At 35.6% G+C, this 22,337-nt stretch overlaps 1 protein-coding gene across 2 annotated transcripts in view; it reads right to left on the bottom strand.

Moving 5' to 3' along the window:
• GLRA3 (glycine receptor alpha 3) overlaps positions 1-22,337 on the bottom strand; it is a 261,833-nt gene that overhangs the window by 122,098 nt on the left and 117,398 nt on the right. For both annotated transcript variants that reach the window (XM_004458668.5, XM_012525220.3), the window contains exon 4: positions 12,956-13,179. In XM_004458668.5, coding sequence (XP_004458725.3) covers positions 12,956-13,179 — 224 coding nt within the window. The remainder of the gene's footprint in view (positions 1-12,955; positions 13,180-22,337) is intronic.

The following is a 22,337-nucleotide window of genomic DNA, read 5'->3' as shown; positions in this document are numbered from 1 at the left end:
TTACTAATTTCCTACAAGGGAAAATAAGAATTTCCTATTTGTCACCTTCTACATATACTTAACTCTCCACCAATCTTCCAAATTCAGTTATATAAGAATTTATAGTTAAAAGCCAATATACACTGTTCACATAATATGAATATGAAAATATTGTTCCTGGTTAAGCCATAATTGGTAGTTTGCCAAATTTATAGCTCTTTACTTGTACAATATTTTGTTTTCCTGTGTGTCAATAATTGTCTCATTCTAACAAACAATTCATTTCATTATCCCTATTACTATTTCAAATTCAACAAATTTTCTATTACAGCTCCAAAATTCCTTTCGGTGGATAAACACCTCAGGTAATGTCAATTCCATATTTTTATTTTCTCTTTTTTACTTATTCTTCCTTCTTAGTCAGCTATTGAATTTCTGGACTGATATTCTGATTTTCATAACCTTTCATTCCTATTATCTATTTCTTTGTACATTTATTCTATTTTTTTGGGAGATTTCTTTGCTTTACCTTCCAAATATTTTACTGATTTTTAAATTTGCCACTGCTAGTTTTTATTTGCTCTATATTGGATGATATAATCAAAGAGTAAATAGATTTTTTGTGAGTTAGTTTTAGAAATTTAGCAAATAGAAACTAGCAAATAGAAATTTGGTTTACTATTAACTCCTCTTAGCATCTGAATATCCACATGTTTTTCATTGCTAGTACTATCTCATTCTTGTTTAGTGCATGCCTAAGATATGACTTTTTATGGCCTCTTCTGTTCACATTTTCTCTTGAACCATTCTCTTTGTTTCTTCTCTTTTCCATGCTGTTTTCTCTGTGTGCTTTTTCCAGTCTTTAAAAATGTTGTGTGATGTTCTCGAATGTCTGTTTATATTTAAGAATGAAGTACTAAAAGGTATTTGGAGCTCAATTAGTTTTAGAGGCCTTGTTGAATAATGTTGTTAATGATAGGATAGCATAGCTACCCAGACTTTTCATTGTGCTTGCCCCATTGGTCAGCATCTGTAGATCTTTTCCCTTGAGCAAGGGAGTTTCCCCGGGAATGTATTCTTGTGTCTCTTTTTGGCTAGAAGAAGTGGCTTCCAGCACTTAAGGGAGGGTAGTGGATCACCATTTAGTTTGTGGACAGCATGTAATCCTCATTTTCTTAGTTTTATGCCTCATGACAGGTCTCATTGTACCTGGAATCCTGAGTCCTGATGCGCTTGGCCCTACCTCTCCGATGGCTGCTGCCCTCCTGCTTTCAGTTCCCGTCAGGAAGCAAGGAGGCAGTTCTTAGGCTGAACAAGAGGGGTGAGGGAATTAGGAACAGAGGGGTCACTGATGCTCTCACAAATTTTAAATCAATTATTTTCCCTTTAGCTCTTTTCTAGCCCCTGCTTTCTAAAGTCCCAGCTGCCTCAAATTGCTAATAGTGTAAGAAAATTAATTATTTGTTTCCTTTTGGGTTCCCCAATTTTGGCTTAGGTTTCAACCATGTCAGTCTAGGAAGTCCGTTTTCACCAGCTCCCTAAAATAATTTGGCCTCACTCATCTGGTGCTGTCTTTTTTCCCATTACTTTTATCTTCTTGTGTTAATGTCATTTTTATTCATTACTCTCTCTCTGTTTCTTTATTTGAATGGGATTTAAGGAGGAAGTTCAGATAAACGCTTAAGTTCAGTAGGTCACATTTGTCAGGACATTCTGCTTCTTTCTTTAAACATCAGAAAAACCAGATCTCTCATGAAACATCACAGATACTTCATTTGTAAATTGAATGAGAGCTTTGTTCCAGCAAAAATTTTAACAAAGAAACTGTTTGCCACTTGAAGATTTCAAAGTCCTGTAAGGTTTCCAAAAACAACTCACAAAAAATATTTATCCCTTGATCATGTTAGCCAAGATATAGCAAATAAAAACTAGAAACTGGGTGCACTGAGAGACATCACCTACTGCATTTGAATTCATACAGAAAAAAAAGATATGTTTCTGAATTCTTCCATAACTTTCATCAAAATATTAGAAGAAATGTGAGCGATTCTTAATGGATGACATCACGATGTTACAATAAGAGAGGTAACTACAGTTTTATTCCTCTACTCAAAGACAGAAAATAACCTGAGTGTTTCCAAGACACATACTACCGAAGTCTCACTAATCCTATTAAATTATTTAGCTTTTCAATATAATAAATAACTTTTAGGACTCTTGATTATGGTGCATTTGCATTGGAGCAAATTGGTGCTTTAGTACAGTTATGGTCGTCAAATTATGTAATCTTCTTAATGAAAAGATCCATTCTGTCTGACACATTTTCTGGATGGACTGAGATAAGTGCTTTTCAGTTTGATGATATCTTATTGCTTCCAAGAACTCACCATGCAAAAAGTAGTCTAGCTATTATATTCCATTATGTTCAAAGAAAAGTAAAAAATCAAAAGTAATAATCCTGCGACATTTTCCAACACCAATAAAGCTTAATATAAACCATTAAATATCCATAATCATATAGGATATATGTGTATATGTATTTTAATGCATTTCAATTCTATCAATGCAAATATTCTAAACATTTCAACTTTGCAAAATGATTAATTTCATTCTATCCTATGATATATTCTTGTAACCTATGCCACCAAAAGCCCATCTAACATGAAACTGAAACTTACAATTAAAAATAATATATCTTTAACAAAAACCATTTTCAAATTAGAAAGAAAGAAATGGAACTTTTAAAATTTTACATCCTGTCATGGTTCCCATGATATCTATCATGAATATACAATACAAAGGAGTCAAGAATCATAAATTCAGGCTAAAAATCTCTGTCACTTAAATAAATATATGTATTAAATTCATAAGTAGCATATATTCATTCTGAAAAAATTCAGAATTCTCATTCTGAAAAATTCAAACAATATAAACCTACATAAAATAAATGCTACAGTTCTCTTTTATTCCTGCCCAAACCTCACTATTTATTTAAGTAGTTAATTGCGCTCAACAAATTGTTGCACGGCCTTCTAAACTTCTTGAATAGACTTACATTTATGTGTGTTTTACATACACAATTGTGTTTACATATACAAAAGTGTTTTAAATAAAAATAAACATAAATCATTTCATTAAATTATTTTGTAGTTTTTTTGTGGATACATTTAGGTTTATATCATAAAAGGTATATCAGGGTATGGAGTTCTGTGTTCAGTTATATTCTTATTGATACATATATAAACTTCTTTAGTTTACTGCTACTTTAGTGCTTAAGTGGTCATCTTTGTAAATGAATCTTATTTACATATGAACCATACGTAATTTAGATTCTTAGCTGTAGAATTGCTGAGATAAGGACATATGAATTTTATATATTTGTATATCCTAGCAAATCTTCTTTCCAGCTGACATGAAGTCATATGCCCACATAAACGGTGTTAGATAACACTAGATATTATCAGTCTTGTTAATTTCTGCCAATATGTTTATAAAAATATTATTTTCTCATGTTACTTTTTGTTTTCTGCATACAAGTGAATGTATACTTCATTTTATATATAGGCATTTGCACTTCTTCTTTTCTGAATATTCCATGATAATCCTTTGCCCATTTTTGATTGAGCTGTTGGATTAATTTTCTTACTCATTTGCCTAAAATATATATGCAAATTACATTCTTCTACTGTGTCATTTATTTTTAAAATCTGTTGCAATATCTTTTTTTATAAAAGGCTTTAATTTTTTTAGTAAAATGGTTTAAGATAGTATTTTTAATATGGAAGAAATCAATCTCTTCCTTTATGGTTTCTTGTTTTTTTTTTAAGCTGTTGTTTTGCCTGGCCAGTTCAAAATTACAAAATTATTCCCACATATTATTTTAATATTTTCAATATTAAATATTGAATATTTTATTTTTAACTTTTCATTCCATCTGGAATTGCATTTTGTGTAATAGGTGACGTTCCCAACTTTAAAACACACACAAAAAAGAATTAATTTCCTACCATAGTTTACTGAATGTTTGATACATTTCCTTAGTTTCAACTATGTATTGAAAATTAAGTTGACATACACGAATGGTTATATTTCTGAAGTTTCAGTCATAAACAAACAATGCACTGTGACAATAAAAATGGCCCATCCTGGTTTCCTGTCTGATATGTAAAGAGCTTGGAAGTCATCACTTCCATCCTCTCAAGAAGAAAAAAAGCTGAAAAACAGAGAACACAAACCACTCTTCTTCCATCCATTGGGCATAGCACCACTCCCAAACAGAAGAGACAGGTGAATACAGCAGAAGGTGCTGTTGGAGCCTAGTTGGAAGACCGATAGGGTAACTGAATAATTGCTGGTGAGTGTGGACTAGCTTGAGAGATTACTTTTCCCCTGGAAGCATGAGGGGATTTCATGCTCCTTAGACAAAGCCTCCCCAAGACAGTGATGTCCGGGGCCTGGAGAGGGAAGGGCTGACAGACTCACTGGCTCCTGCATCCCTTGAAGGGGACTGGCCAGAGGTGTTGGCTGCCAGAAGGGGTGACCCCAAGGCCAGCAGAAAGAGAAGGGGCACCCCCTAGGTGCTTCACCTTAGGAGAGATGAAGGAGTGGGAGGGGGAAGGGTCTGGGATGGGGAGCAGCCTTAGGGAGCCTCTAACTTTTGTTCCACATCCAGCAGCCCTAGGGGGATCTAAGGGTAAAGATCAGAGAAAAACCCTCATGTTTCCCTAGAAAAGTAAAGACTTGAAATAAGCCCAAAGCACTCTGTTTTCTTTAATAACAGTCTGTCCTTAAGGGAAAACTATTTCACCAGATCCCAAGCAATGTGGTTTCTACCAGAACCTAACTAGCTGAAAGAAGGGAAGTATCCAGTTTTACCTCCCTCTAGCCTCCCTGCCTCTCCTAAGGCAGGGAAAAAAATGCTGAGAGGCATTTCTGAGGTCATGCCACAGGGAAACAGGTTCACTTAAAGACTGATTACTAATCACCAGATTATAGAATGGCTTCCTACCCCATACTTCACCACCACATCAATTTGGTGTCTGCATATTAATAGAGGATTACAGCTGAATGAACTGCAAACCTGAGAAACTATTTAAGAGGAACTATCAAAAGAAATCCAAAGACAACAGGGAAGACTAACACAAGGACATTAGAAGAAATTTTAACCTTTGATACCACAGCTTCAGCAAATAGTAAATACCGCCTAACTCTTAGCCCAGAGAAACATAAAACCTCACACAAAGTGAAGCAGGCTAGTAAGATAGGGAATCAATGGATGGATCTGGAACCTGGCAGAGAATCCACTTGGACATCAGTAACCCCCAAAATGGCTGCTGGAAGACCCCAACTCCCAAGATTCTGCTATTCAAAACAAAGATATCTTCTGGAAGCCAGGAAAAGGCCCAGATGTTCTCCAAGGACTTTATCATTGGGTCCTCACTGGGGTATTGATAGGTGGGGTAATCAACCAAAACAGCAAACAGCTGGAACTCCTTTTAGTAGTGTGATATGAAGAGAGGAACCCAAGAAGCCTGAACCCTGGCAGACATCGGCAGCCATCTTGCTCCAACAAGTGAAAATAGACTTTGGTGAGGGAAGTAACTTATGCCATGCCCTGGTATCTGTAAGCTCCTACCCCAAATAAATACCCTTTATAAAAACCAACCAATTTCTGGTATTTTGCATCAGCAGCCCTTTGGTTGACTAATACAGAATTTGGTACTGAGGAATGGGGAAGCACTTTTGCAATTACTGAAATGCCAGAACAGTTTTATAAATGGGTAAGGAGTATTTTTTTGGAGGAATTGTGAGATGCTTGGAAGAAAAGACCTACAGTGCTTTGAAGAGACTGTTGATAGCAATATGGGTGTTAAAGAGACTTTTTATGATGTCTTTAGAAGTAAATGATGAAACTATTATTGGAAACTGGAGAAAAGATGGTCCATATTTTAAAGATGCAGAGAACTCAGCAAAATTAACTCCTGGTGTTTTATGGAAGGCAGAATTTGAAAATGGTAAACCTGGGCATTTAGCTAAAGAAATTTCCAAAGGAAACCTGGAGAATGTGGCTTGGCTTCTGCTTGCAGCTTTTAGCAAAATGTTAGATGAGAGATATATACTGAGGACTGAACTGTCAGGCACAAAGAAAACAGAAACTAATTCTGGAAATTCCAAGCCTCTGGAAATCAAGCTTCCAGAAGATTGTGCCCCATTGGAGGACTTAAATAAACTTGAAACTTGTAAATCAGGATTGAAGATGCAGTTATCTTGGAAAGACTTGTGGAAAGCCTTACTGTTTGATAGCTTGGACCCCCGCTTCTTGCATGCTAAACCAACAAGTTTTTTGAGGGAACTGTATGAACAAAACCACTGTCAGCTTGGACTAAAAGGGACATGGAAAGGAGAGATGGAAAAGAAACAGCTTTAAGAGGCAAACCATGGAAAATGAGATCTGGAATTAAGACATCACCTTGGGCCAAGAGAGGAACCCCACCCATGTGTACAGAGAGGGCGAGTTTGCACCAGCAGTTGAGGATGGTGAATGTTCCCACCCAATGTTCTGGGAGTGTTTTGCTGCCCGAGAGTACAGAGAGGGTGGAACACATTCCTCAAGGATTATGTCAGTTAAGGTCAGCACCCCACAGGTCTGAGAGGGATGGACCTGTTCCCCATGGATTAGGGAAGGCCAGGTGGTCAACTCATTGCTCTGAGAGGGTTGAGCCTGTATGTCAAAGGTTAGGGGGAATGTTGTGTTCATGTCACTGTACTAGGGGGGCTAAAATTCTAACTCAAAGATTGGGTAAGATGTGGCAATCTTCCCAACACACTTGGAGGGTGAGGCCTGAAGCTTGATCAACACCTAGATGCTTGATGAGGGTAGAGCCAAGAAAATGCTACTGGGCAAGCATGTGGAGAGGGTGGGTTCCCATAAGACCCCAAGGAGAAGAAACCATCATCTTAAGAATGACCCTCAGACTGACATCGACTAGAGGATGCCCTGCAGGTTTCCTGAACTGTAGAAGATCCATGACTTATGTTTCCCTCCCAATTTCTCTTTATTGTAATGAAAATGTTTATCCTTTTTCTGTCCATTTGTGTATTGGAAACAGATAAATTGTTTTCTAAATTTCAGAGGTCTATAGCAGACAGGACTTTGCCCCAAGACAAACTATTTCTTTAAATTGGTTGTGACATGATTTAGTACTTGCATTGTTACTGATTTAAGTTTTTTTTTGAATATTGTAATGTCTTTTTAGAATTCAGAGGGTGGAGTGTAGCAGTTAGATATGGTTATGAATTCCAAAAATAGATATTGGATTATGTTTGTAATCTGGCCTATACCTGGGCATGATTAAGTTATGATTAGGGCTTTGATTGGGCCATGTCATTAGGGTATTGAGTCCCCCCAACTTGGTGGGTGGGGACTCACAGATAAAAGGCATGGCAAAGGACAGAGTTGAGGGTTTTTGATGTTGGAGTTTGATGCTGAAGCCTTAAGCTGGAGCGCCAGGAAGTAAGCTCACAGAGGAAACAAAAGAAAGCCCCAGGAAGAGAAGAACCCTGAGCCCAGGAAGAAGCAAGCCCTGGGAAGATAGGAACCCTGAACTCAGAGAGAAGCAAGACCCTGGAAGGGAGGAACCCAGGAAACCAGAACACTTGCAGATGTTGGCAGCCATCTTGCTCCAACATGTGGAAATAGACTTTGGTAAAGAAGGTAACTTATGCTTATGCCCTGGTATCTGTAAGCTCCTACCCCAAATAAATACCCTTTATAAAAAAACAACCAATTTCTGGTATTTTGCATCAGCACCTCTCTGGCTGACAAATACACCCCTTCCCTGCCATTAGCAACGGGGTGGAATAATTAATGGTTCAAAAGGCAGATGGCAAGGCTTGAACGCTCTGGCTCTCTCTTGAGCACTCTCTCGCCTGTGGAGCCGTCCTGCCCTCTGCGCACTGCTCTCGCCGTTTTTCCTCTGCCATGTGGTCACGCAAGTAAAACTTGGGCATTTATAACTCGTAAGGGGAATTGTAGTCTGTAAATCTGCCCACTTTATCACTTTTCCACCTCTTCCTCTGCACTTGGGACCCCGATCTGTTATTTTTCCCCATTTCTCATCCCTCCCTGCCTGACTAAATTACTGGCCTAACTCACCTGACGTGCTCTTGAAATTCATTTCTGCAACACAGTCAAAGAACCTAGATAAAATCTGGTAACAAAAGGGCTTATTTATCTCAGTTCTTTTAAACTGATACATCATGTCTGACTCTCAACAAGAAATTACAACATACGCTAAAAGGCAAAATAAAGTCTGAAGAGACAGATAGATAGAACCAGACTCAGATATATTAGAAATTTTGGAGTTTTCATACCAGGAATTTAAAATAAGTATGATTAATATCCTAAAGGCTCTAATGGAAAAAGTGGACCACAATAAAGAAGAATCAAAAGGAAGTGTTAGAAATAAAAAGTACTGTGACAAAAATTACAAATGCCTTTCATGGATTCATCAGTAGACTGAACATGGGTAAGGAAAGTATCAGTGAGATTGGGGTATATCAATAAAAACTTCCCGGACTGGAAAACAAAGGGAAAAAGAATGACAACAAGTGGAAGGGAAAATGGACGTTAAATGTGTGGAACCAAAGTAAATGGGGGGTAAGAGAGGAGTTTCTTGAGAGTACACAAGGATGGATATAAAACATGTAATATTACACTATAACATATAGGAGATGACAGACTGATAATGTAAACCATAATGTAAAACATAGGATAACTAAAAATGTAAAGAACTGTGTATCCTAAAGTATGCACCACAATGTAAGCACAGATGTCACCTTGTTAGAAAGCTAATGTCTCAGACTCTGTACATCACTTTAAGTAAATATGATATGAATAGGGCGTAAGAGTATCACTGTGGAAGGGAAAAGGTTTTCTGGTGGATGTGTGGGAGTGCTGTATATTATATATATACATTGCTGTGGTCTAGGACTCCTGTGAAGAAAAGCTGAATAATTAGGGGGGGGGGGGGGAAAGAAAAAGATAGGATGTGGAATTTTTTCAAGTCAACAATCTTTATCTAAGTTCTTTATCTAACTTTATCCAAGTTCTTTATCTATCCTTTAAGCTCATCGCTATATGCCATTCCCTAGTAAGGGACCATGAAATTATATTGGGCTTCAAATTTCGGGGAGTTCTGGATCACAGAGTGTTTCAACAATGGCAATGGAGGGATACTGGTATGGGGTCCCAATGACAGGTGATATATGGCTGACAGGGAACTGTACAGAACATATGTCCAGGGTGCATGGTAATGTTTGGATATACTCATAGTGGCAACAATTAAAAACCACAGTAGGGGGGGTACTGGGTTCCTGGCCAGTGGTGCTCTGTCGTGGTCCCTAGGGGAGCAGCGACAGTCTCCCAGGTACAGTGGCGGGGACCGGGAGGGAGTGAGGGTTCAACAGTGAGCCCCTGATGCTAATGACTATGCTTGTGAGCTGATAAACCCAAATAAGAACAAGGCCTAGAACAACTTTGTGCCTGGGAATTTCCTCCTGTCAGCCTTCATGTTACTCAAATGTGGCCAGTCTCGAAGCCAAACTCAGCATGTAAATGCAATGCTTTCCCCCCAGCGTGGGACATGACACCCGGGGATGAGCCTCCCTGGCAACGAGGGACCACTATCAACTACCAACTGATGATGCAACTGGAAAATGACCTTATATGGAAGGTTCAATGCGGATCAGTAGAATATCCATGTCTACATAAAATACCATGACTTTAAAATGCTGTTTGACCTAAAGTAAGGGGGAAATGGAAAGGAGAAATGAGTTTATATGGCTACGAGTTTCTAAAAAAGAGTCTGGAGGCTGGCAGAAGGTTTGCCCTCATGCACAACTGAGCAGAGTCAGAGAGACAGATAAAGCAGATACAACCCCCAGATATTGGTTCCTTTGAGGGCTAAAGAGACCCACGGGAGTTATGGTCATGGCCGATGGGGTTAACTACCAGGGCAGATGGCCCCTCTTTGGAAATGGTGTTTATGTGTGATGAATCTGGACTCAGATGGGATCTCCCTTCATAAGACTTTCATGCCAATGTGCTGGAGGTGCAGTTAATGTTGGGGTTTAAGATATATTTAGGGGATTTGAATCTCTGGACTGACAATGTGATAGCCAGATCCTGAGCCTCAACAGACTCCAGCACCTACAATCTGATTTATTGGACTTACCACACTCAGCTAAGATGGAGTTGAAGAAGGACAACCACCACACCATGGAGCCTAGAGTGATTACAACTGAAAATGGGAGGATTGCATCCAGCATCCAGGTGGAATCTGACCCTCCTCTTGACATAGAGGTGCAATGGACACAACCAATCCAATGTCCACATAGAAGAAGTGGCATTGGAATGGGAAAAGTGGACATAGTGGACAAAGGGTATGGGGAAAGGCAGGAAGAGATGAGAGGTGGAGGCGTCTTTGGGACATGGAGCTGCCCTGGATGGTACTTCAGAGGCAATCACCGGACATTGTAAATCCTCACAGGGCCCACTGGATGGAATGGAGGAGAGTATGGGCTATGATGTGAACCAATGTATATGAGGTGCAGAGGTGCCCAAAGATGTACTTACAAAATCCAATGGATGTGTCATGATGATGGGAACGAGTGTTGTTGGGGGGGGGAGAGGGGGGGGGTGGGGGGATGGGGTTGAATGGGACCTCACATATATATTTTTAATGTAATATTATTACAAAGTCAATAAAAAATAAAAAAATTAAAAAAAAAAAAAAGAATGACAACAACAATAACAACAGAAACCACAACAGAATAGCTAAGTATTGTGGGAAAATTACAAAAGATCCAACAAATATGTAATAGTAATACAGGAAGCAGAGAAAAAAGGAACAAAAGAAATATCTGAAGTAGTAGTGGCTCAGAATTTTCCAAATTTTTGACAGACAACAAATCACAGATCCAGGAAGGTCAGATAACACAAAGAAGGAAAATTTCAAAAAACTATACATACATGTATTATATTCAAAGTGCAGAAATTCAAAACAGAGAAAATAATAAAAGAAGCTATAGAGGGAAAATAAACTTTATCTATTATGGTGCTTGGACAGACTTTTTTGAAGTAATGCTTCTATAGTTTGTTGAGCTGCCCTTTGCTATTTTATTTTTTGAAGTTGAAATAAGGTTTACAAAAAAAAGGAGAGAATGGGGTAAGACATTTTAAATTTTGAAATAAAAAACCCATCAAACTAGAATTCTGTAACCTGTGAAATATATGTCAAAAGTGAACAAGTAATTGATTTTCTTAGACAATCAAAAATTATTTGCACTCTGTTAAAGAAAGAAACTCATGTTAAAAGAAGCCCATCAGAGAGAAGGCAAATGATGTTGGTCAGAAAATCAGGTCTACAGAAAGAAAAGAAAGCATTAGAGAAGGAAAAACTTAATGTAAAATAAAATCTTTCATTTTTCTTATTCTCAATTACTCTATCAGATAACACTTAGTTCAAAATAATAATAACATCAATGGATTGGGTGATTATATACTAATCAAAGAAACTAATGGCAGCAATGCAATGAAAGACAGGAGGGAGGAATTGGGAATGTGGTATCACAACTTACCTGCACTACTTGTGAGGTGGTTAGAGCTTTTTGAAAGTATGGGTAAAAGACTTGAATAGATATTTCTCCAAAGAAGATACAGAAATGTTTAATAAGTGCATAAAAGATACTCAATGTAATTAGTTATTAGGGAAATGCAAATCAAAATCACAATTAGATCCATTTTACACCCTCTAGAATGGCTATCATTTAAAAAATGGAAAACAAGAGTTGGAGAGGAGGTGGTGAAATAGGAACAGTCATCCACTGTTGGTGGGAAGAAAACATTGTTCAACCATTGTGGAAAATCCTCAGAAATTTAAATATAGAATGACCATGTGACCTGGCAATTCCATTTCTAAGTATAGATCCAAAAGATTTGAAAGCAGGGATTTACACAGATACTTGTAAAATAGCTTTTATAGTGGTATTATTCACAATTGCCAGAAGGTGGAAGCAACCCATGTGTCCATCAACCGAGGAATGGATAAATAAAATGTGGTATATACATATAATGGGATATAAAACTGAGTGGAATATTATTCAGCTTTCAGAAGGAATGAAGACCTGATACATGCAACAACATGGATGACCCTTGAAGTCACCATGCTGACTGAAATAAGCAAGCACAAAAGGACAAAGACTGTATGACATCACCGATAGGAAGTAATTAGAATAAGTAAATTCACAGATTCAGAAACTAGAATCCAGGTTACCAGGGGCCGTGGTGGGGTAGGGAATGGGGTGTACATGATTAATCAGTACAGAGTTTCTTTTAGGGGCGATTGAAATGTTTGGTAATGGATGGTGGTGATGGTAGCACGATATTTTGAATGCAGTCAACACCACTGAATTATATTTTTGATGTGGTTAAAAGGGAGAAATTTTAGGTTGTAAATATGTTACTAGAATAAAAAATTAAAAAAATATCATAGGAAAGTACATCACCAACATTGAACTCTAATGTAAATTATAGAATATAGTTAATAGTATTATTATAATATTCTTCCATCAATTGTAACACAGGTAACACACTAATGCAAAGTATTGATAAGGGAAACTCATATATTTAAGAGCAAAATGGGAACTCTCTATTTTCTGCATAATTTTTCTATAAACTTACAACTTCTCTAGTACAAAATAAATTTAAAAATCGGATTTCTAGGAATTACTCATACAGCTCCTGATCTGGGCTTGGGTTTTTGTTATTAAGAAGCATACTAAGTTAGTATTTGATTGAACATATTTAGGAAATAGAGGAACTCAAGCAGAACAATATAATAGTAATCCCTCCTAAATTTCACCAAAAATAGAAATCTCTATTGCACTGAAATCAGGAATTAAGTTTATGACTCACCTTATTGAGTAAAGAACATTTCCGTTTTTGAAAATTCTTAGCAATTTGTTGTCTGTTGTAATTTCATGAAAGTTGGCCCCCTTTTCATTGGCAAAGAACAAATCAGGTTTCCAAATGGAATCCAACATAGAGGGATCCAGGTCTAAAGAGTCATCAGGATATTCACTGTATGCTAGGCGAGGGTCATTCCATTTCTGCCGAAGAAAGATATTCACTCTATAATCCTGTGGTAAAAGAAAGAAAGAAAAAACCCTGCTTTAAAATGGTTATTCTATGGTATTCTCTGAATTATGACAAGAGGCTCTGCCATCTTTGTGAATCCTCTGTAATCCACGATCCCCACTCATTACCAGCCAGAAGGCTCATTCTAGTTCTGAAGCTTTGCCTGTCTTCTATGATCTACGTGCTTTCAGAGAAAAGACCATAACGTTATCAAGTTTGTATTTTTGGGTTCCATTCAAATTTTGTTCTCCTGATTTGTCAGAATAAAATATTGGATTGCTATTTGACACTTGGAGTAAAATATTTTCATCTTTGCATTTGTTTTCCGGAATAATTTCTTTTAGTAGATACACAGCAGCATCTAGGAATGCATTCTATTAAAATTATCTTGAAAGCCCTCTGTGTCAAAATCTGTGTTACAAAATTGACCACATATTTTATAAAATAGATATAATATTCTATAAAATAGGTAATTTGGAAAAATATAAAGGATGATTTTGAAATAATGAAAGAATAACAAAGGAACATTATTGCCTTTAAGATTTGGCTCATAAGATATTCCAGTGAGAACTTTCATAGTTAATTTTAAAGGAGAGAAGTAGATTATTTCAGCCAAATTCTTGTTCCAATTTTCTGAACTAAGGGTACAATGAGAAAGATGGATAATCATGTTTCTGTGTGTGTGTGTGGAGGGGTACACTTATGTGTACAAAGCATGTGAATATAAGCACCACCTATCACATTTTAAATAACATTTTCCTGTCAGATATTTGAAATGAATAAATAAATTGAACACTTAGACCTCATTATCAGCATGATCAAAGCAAACGATTTTAAGAGAATTTCATTTCCATGAAAAATAGCCAAAGCTGGAGCCATAACTAGAAATTGAACATGAATTTTCACCCATCTTTTAATTTACTCGATTACCAAATTACAAGACATCAGAATATAGTAACCAAGCAATCAGAAAGATGCTTTTGTAACATCAGACTCGTTGGCTTCTTATCTTGCAGTAGGTCAAATTCATAGTTCGTAATGAATATTCCCCATCTCTATATACCCCTTGATAACTGTTGGTGCACTGAGACGTCTACCTTCTTACTGTAACTGAGGTTACATACCAGATAATATTTTTTTCTGCTTGCTAGGTGCCCCATGTATCTTCCAAAGTGACAATGGAGCAGAGTTCACTTCCGCTTTTTACCACAAAGCTCACGATAATGTGGAAATCTCATCAGCCACAAGGACCTGTAGAACCTGTAAATGGGGATATGTGAACACGCTTCTACCAACCAAGGACAGGTCATGCTCTCGTAGCCTAGAATTCTGAGCACCCTGAAGCACAATGCCATGGTCGTGGCCAGTTCCTGCCTCTTTCGCTGTTCTGCGGTTGTGTCTCAGCCCTAACTACCACCCAGAGAATCCGTGACCAGCGCCGGACTGATGTCAGCCTTTCTTTGCTAAAACTGCAGGAGAAGGCTGAAGCAAGATATATTAGAGTGATGCCTACCAGGAAAAAACTACTGACTAGTGAAGAATTTCTATTGGAACTGATTAAGATACATTAAACTTACTTGAGGCATTTTTTACTTTGACACTTTTTGATTGAGAACTCTCTGCAGCTCTTCCCTACAATTAGCTAAAATATAAAATAAAAAGTTTTCAAGCTACAAAATAAAAAATAAAATTTGCTTGAGTCTCCTTATCCTTACGTTATTGGTATTAGTGATAAACATCAGAGAATATTATCTTAGACTTCCAGGAACACCTTTTGCTCCAAATGTGAGCTAAAAAGGTTCAAGTATCCTTCAGCATCTGTTTTTAGATCATTTAAAAAAAAATCAACTGTCAACAAGGTCAAATGTTATCTTATGTCTATTATTAGACCTATTTCTGTGAATAACCAGAAATATTTTTGTTTCCTAAGACATGTAGTTCTTTGGTCCAGGACCATGGTCCAAAGAAAAACTAAAATATATGGCTCTTGAATGTAGAAACTGGCTTTGAACCATTCTCACTTTGGGTTTTGACCTGCCTACAAATGAACATTGTGGTGGAAAGCTTCCCCTATAAAAACCAAATCCATCATTTTCAAAATAATTTTTAGGGCTGATTTCTCATAACCAATGTGTTTCATTATACCCAGTGACCAGCTATATTAATTACTTTTTAGTCCTGATTGTATGTGAAAATATGCAAAGAAAAGAGTAAACTGACATTGTTAAATAAAGTAGTCAAATATTACCTCTCTAAAAGAAGTACTCTTAACTAGATATTAAATATCTTTCCTGTAATAAAAGACCATGGACTGAAGAAGCAAATAGCTTTGCACCGCAGAGACTATAGGATATGTGTGCAGTATAAGCAAAACTTGCTTTTAAAAGATTTCATAAAGACAGTTAAAGGATTTAACCATTTACTGACTATCAAAAAAAAGATGAAATGTTTTATTAACTGAACTTTGTTCACCCATTCATTCATTTTTGCAAACTCCTTAGAAGTAAGTTTTTTGTTCATCTTTTCTGCAGGGTATATAATAAAGTTATTTTTAAAGTTTATATATTCTATATTTTATCAGTATATTATTAATATAATAACTGATTAACGTATAGTATTGAAAGACTAATTTTGTGTTTTGGAAGTAGAGTTATTCACTTAATTCTAATTACTTTTAGTTAATTATATACAAAAATATGTTACTGACAAAGTACAATTATATAATGTTTGGTTTTGAAAATAAGTATGTATTAAAATGTAAGTATATGAGTATACATGAATATTTGATCTGTGTGTCAATAGACACTACTCTATACTTGTTACATAATATTTGAATTTCTTACACTGATTTACACGGAAAAGCATATTAAGCAAACTCTTATAACAGGTCATATACTAGGCTCAGGAGACTTTTTGCTTAGGATTAAATTACAGCTTTGCCAATCAATAGCTCCTTGTGTCTTGTGTTTTAAATCTGTGCAATAGGGATGATTAGAATAGTGTTTCCTTGATAGGGTTGCTGTTTTAGTCTGCTGGGCTGCCCAAGCAATATACCAGAAATGGGTTAGCTTACAATGGGGATTTATTAGTTTACAAGCTTACAGTTCTGAGGCTTTGAAAATGTCCAAGTCATGGCATCATCAGGGAATGCTTTTTTCCCAAAGACTGGCTGGCTGTCAGTGATCCTGGACTCCTCTGTCTTATGGCAAGGCACGTGACAGCATCTGCTGGTCTCTCCCTTCTCTTCCAGTTTTTGTTGCTTTCAGCTTCTGGCTTCTGAGTTTTTCTCTGTCTTCATCTGAATTTCATTCTCTTATAAAGGACTCCACTAAGAAGATTAAGACCTACCCTGGGCCATGCCTTATTGCTTTACCCTAATCAAAATGACCTTAACTGAACTAACCTAATCAAAGGTCCCACCCACATTATATGTATACTCACAGGAATGAATTAACTCTAAGAACACACTGCAAAGTGCCAAAAGAGCTGGGAGTGTTAATTGATCCACATCAAGTACTTAGAACCTTGTTTACCACAGGGTAAGGACTGATTAAATATTGGCTTTTAGACCCAAATTATTTGAATCTATATTAAATAGAAATTTGGTTGTACTTTCTGTTTCTAAATTAGTATTTGTAGTATTAAAAATACTTTGATTTCCCATATAAGAATTTCAAACAGATATATAAATCATTGAAATCTGATGAAGACCAGCTTGAAGAAAATTGCAGTTTTATTATCCTATTAGGCTTATCATTAATTTTATGTATTAATGTTTGTATTTCAATATTACTGTACTTTCACGTTTTCAGTCTTTATTCAATTGCCTATGTATCAATTGCCTAATATGTAATTTGTATATCTACACATTTGTGTGTATGTGTATATCTATTTTGAACAGAATTTATGGTCATAGGCTAAGTGCTTGGGATACAGAGTATAAAAGAAGATGAAATGAAAAGAGCAGTAGCATCAATGCCTTTTACTCTAGAAAGGGTGAAATTATTAAAACTTTCTAAGAAAGAATATGAATTTGACCTTACCATCATTTTAGATTCAAATTCAGTCTTCATAGATTGAGTTTTAAAAACTGCCAATTTTCATAAAGTGTTTGTTGAGATGTTTATTAATCCAGCAGCTTTTGATAACAATATGATAAAATGTTACACTCATTCTTATAATTGGTGCCCAAAAAATCTTTGCAACAAAGTAATTTTGGTAGAATTTGTAGATTAAGTTCAACAAGGAGTGAATTATACACAGATTGTTTACATATTCGATAGTGGAAATTACTTCTGTCCAGTAACCTTTTTAAAGAAGAATGTTGTTGATCTGCCATGGTAAGGACATAATTTGCAGAAAACTCTTTCTAGAAAGTCTCCTACTATCTTCATATTAAATCTGTGAGGTAGGTGATATCATTTGCCTAGTCTTCCAGATGTGGAAGCTGGGACACAGATAAATAACTTCAAGAAAATCACAGATCTATTCAGTGACAGAGCAGTAATTCGGACTCAGAGGGTCTTGCTTCAGAACTTTAACTACCAAGCTATACTGTGATTCATGGTTGTCTTGTTCGCAAACCAAATATTCTGCGAACTAATGTAAGACTCTGGATTTTTGTGGTTTATATTTGTTTTTGTAAGGAATTTGGAGGCTTATTGAGCAACATGTTCACTGATAAGAAATGACAAGCACTAAGTGTTCTCAGATTAAATTTGTTAAGTGCCAGGTTGTTGTTTCTCCATCATAGGTAGCCTGGGAAGAAGATCGAAATTTTTGTGTGTGAAAAGCACAACTCAATGGTTAGCTAAAATGACAGACAGAATATAAACTTTCATCTGTTTTTAGTATTTTACTATATATAGTACTGAAATGAACAATTAGAAAAAATAGTTATTTGGTGTCAACAAAAAAAGTTTCAAATTCTCTTTCTTGATGGTGCCATAATTAAGTTAATTTTTAATTTCTCCAGTGCTTTAGGTAATTTTGTAATCTAGAAGCTTTCCTTCTCCACCCCTTTCCTTGCCTTTTTACGCCCTCTTTCATATCTATTCTTTTTTTCTCCTTCTTTCTGTCCTCTCTCCACGCACACATGTACACACAAGCACACTTTTTAAGACTGACTGCAGAATTTCTATATTGGTGATGTGCATGTAGGTGTTTATTGTTTTGTCAGAGTAAGGAAAACAGCTGCCTATAGTTCTTTCGTTGTTCATATCTTGATGCTTTAGTTTCCTTTCTCTCTTTTATCTCACACATTTTCCCATAGGTTGAAATTATATTGTACAAGCATTTTTACCTGCTTGTTTTCAACTTAATATATTTTAAGCATTTGCCATTACACATTTCATCATCATTTTAATTTTAATGGCTATGTGATGTATTTTTCTTATATAAATAGTTTGCAATTGCTTGAGTAGGATCTAGTGCAAATTGGAATTATGTAATTTACAGATGAAAAGTGTTTTCCCTTTACTTTCAATAATGGAACACTTTTATGCTTTAGCTCTCAAAAATTTAGTGAAAAAGCACAACTCAATGGCTCAACTAAAATGACAGAATATAAACTTTCATTTGTATTTGTTATTTTACTATATAGGGATAAGAATTAGGTGTATAAGTGTTTCTAAAAATGAATGGCACTAGATATTTTATCAGAGGACAATATTTCTAAAATAACTCATTGAAATGTTATATTTTAAAATGGTCATCATTGAATAGCACAGTGATAAATATAACCAACTAGAGAATTTTTTTCTGAACAACTTGCATGTTTTCAAATTGATTGCAGCAATTTTCTCCTAAAATGGTGAAAACTGTGGCAGTTATCATTGCTTTTCTTATTCATCATTTGATTTAATGAGAATGGTATTTACAAATTCATCATCCGGGTATGCTAACTAATCTTTTGAAGAGGATATTTGTTCTCAGGTTAAAGAATTCACTGTCTATTCCTATTTTTTATAATTGCTGTTGATGCTGCTGTTACTGTTGTAAGGAAACAGTATTTGACTTTATGAAATCATTGGAAATTTATGTTACCTGATTTTTAACTTGCTGAAGCTTCACCTTATTATAACATTTTTCAACTATTTTCTGTAAAAGTTAGCTATGAATACTTAATGCCAGGTGCATATATTTGAACACACATATGTGAACAGATTTGATGGCTCCTGTTTATTTGAGCTAAAAACTCAATAGAATTTATTCAAATAAACATAGCAAAAGACAAATGTTTACACTTCCAAATGTCTTAAATTCATTCAATAAATGTTTATTGACCACATGTTTTCAATTTGGAATCTAGTTTAGTGTCACTGATAGAAAATTGGAAGACAATTGAAAGACCTGCTGTCAAATAATTCACTATATTGTGCAGAGCAATGACTATAAACAGATGATTATCTTGCCAGGTTGTAGGTGCTATGTTGGAGGCATGCATAGCGTGTTACGGAACTTCATAGAAGGAGCAGACAAAAAAGAACTATACTCCATTTAGAAAATGGCCTGATGTTCACACTCCAATGTGAAAAATTCTGAAGAGGTAAAATTAGTCCATGGAAACATTCTCCCAGAAGTGGAAAGAGATTTATTTCAACTAATATAGATCATTCAGTTTGGATTTGTATGGCATTAGAGATAAATACCTGCACAAACCCAGTCCTCCCCATAGCTGCTTCCTTAAAAAAAAAAAAAAGCTATTTACATTGTTCTTTGGTGGTGCTTCATATCAATGCCCCCCAAGACCTCATTTATTTAGATATCCCTTTCATCCTCTTCTGTTCCCTTTTACTATCCTATTCAATTCCTCATTTTCTAATTCTCAGTCTTCTCAGAAAGTGAGTTAGACAACCAGATGGAATACTCTATCTCCTTCACATGGAGTTCAGCCAACTAACCTATGGGTAATGGGGAAAATGGCACAATTTCCTGCCCCAATTCCCTGTCCTCTCACCAGTTCCTAAAGTCTTATTCAGTTCATTTTGTGTTACACCAAATAGAAAGAGAAAATTTCTATGTTCCTCCAGGCTTAGGTAACATTGACATGGAAATTCTGTCCTTCCACTCATAACTCAAAATATGTTCACAAATCCATGCATGCCAACATAGAATTTGCTTTCTTTTGAAATGGTACTTTTACAGTTTGCATGTTAAAATGAACTTACGCATAACCATTATATGTAAGCATTTATCTGTTTCAATATTTATGACATGGGTAGTGATCTGATTTTGGGGGGTGGGTGGTTTCCATTAAACAACTTCTTGTTCCCCTACTTGAATATGACTTGGATCTTTTAAAAAAAATGAAAGTTTTTGGGAAAATAAACCATGATTTGGTTTCAGAACATCTTGTTGTCAATCAACGCTACAGATACTCTTCAAATCAAGAACTGTCTTCTACTGGGAAAAAACCTTAATTAAGAAAAACTGAGAGGCACTTCACACTTAAAGGATGGGTAAGAGCTTCACAAAATAATAAGGTTTTTGAAGATATTACAACTACTGAACTTCCTTGACTATCTGGTATAAGTGGTGTTATATTTTATTATATGAATGTTTTTAAACTGTATAAGAAACGTGTTTAATAGAAACTTGAAGCGTATTATTGAGAGAATTATATATGCAAGATGATATAGTGTCAAATATATAATGTTTTGAAAGAAAATGCTAAAATTACCCATGCATATAAATATATATCATTGTAAATTAGCAATCATCATAAAAGATGACAACAGAAAACAATGAATACAGTAATTGAATGATTACTCAATTTCAGGCACAATTCACAAAATATAAATATGATTTTGAATGTGAAAAAAACTAGTTAAAATTGAACTTGCATATAAGTTTTCAGGAATATATTTACTCATGTAGAGGTCTAAGAGTTTTATTAGACTGACTAATGCAGGAGAATTTATTTTGAAACTGGTTAACATCAAACATCACCAAAGTAAACAAATGATCCAAACCAGGATTCTTTACCTTAAATATTTCCAGTCTAAAGAGATCTAGATTTTTAGCATATACAGCTACATATTTTAAAGATTTAATCTATTATATTGGTGTAATGTCCACACTTCCCTTCACAATATCGGTGAACTATTTCTTAGCAGCTTGTTTGGAAAAAGGATATTATTTCTTAAATAAGAACAAAGAATTGATATGCTTGGCAAAGGATTTTTGTTTTGCTTTTACATTTGTTCTCCATAGAAAAATTGGATATGTAAATAAAATTCTAATAATTCTTTTCAATATTTTCAGATTGATCTCAACACGGGGATCTCTTAATGTACTTTTTCATTTTAATTTATATTTTAATTCTCGGACACTTAAATTATTTATATCTTTTGGGAATAATTCTTTTAATTCATGAGAGCTTATATTATATGCCTTTTACTATCAAACAGTGGAGGAAGAAAATTTTAAAAAATTAAGTCCCATACTGAAAAAGCTTTAATGAGTAAGCTATTATCTGTTCAAGGAAAAATTAAATTGTACTCAGAATGATGTTTTCCCTATGAGAAGTCCAGATAATTTTTAAGGAGCTATTTATTGATTGGAGATTGGGCAAGAAGTCATTTAGGACAATTTTTGAAAGCAATGTGAGATTTTTGCTTCTTTAGCCTCAAAGAAAACAACCACTATAAAATATCCATATTTATTCATACAATCACCTAAATTTGTATATGCAGCCATAAAAATCAGAATTAAAGGGAAATGTAATCGGTCATTAGATATTCTTTCTTGGGTAGATAACAGGACACATTTTAATATTTCTATATTTATGGATGGTTAGACATGTTAGGGAAGTCAGGGACACACTCAGTGGCCATTTCCCTCCTACCCTCCTCTATCTCCCCTCTTGCTTATTTGCATGCAGGTATTTGGTATGTTTCCATTTGTGCTTGTTTTTGTGCTGGTATTCAGTATGTTACCATTTTGCAAGAGATTGCAGGCAGGTGGGGGAGACATTAAATCTTTCATCAATTTTAACTTCCTTTTGTTTTATTCCATCTAGAGCATCTTGCTCAACACAGGACTCAAGACACTGTGGGCTAAACTGAAGGGCTGCCCTTTCCCAACCAGCCTGAGTAGAAGTACTTACCCATGGCTGGGGTCCTCAGGTATGCTATCAGCATCTTTTGGAGGAAGAACA

Source organism: Dasypus novemcinctus, chromosome 1, assembly GCF_030445035.2.
Source record: "Dasypus novemcinctus isolate mDasNov1 chromosome 1, mDasNov1.1.hap2, whole genome shotgun sequence".
In the NCBI taxonomy this organism is placed as follows: Eukaryota; Metazoa; Chordata; class Mammalia; order Cingulata; family Dasypodidae; genus Dasypus; species Dasypus novemcinctus.
Note: the sequence above shows the minus strand (reverse complement) of the source record. Positions and strands in the feature narration are given on the sequence as shown.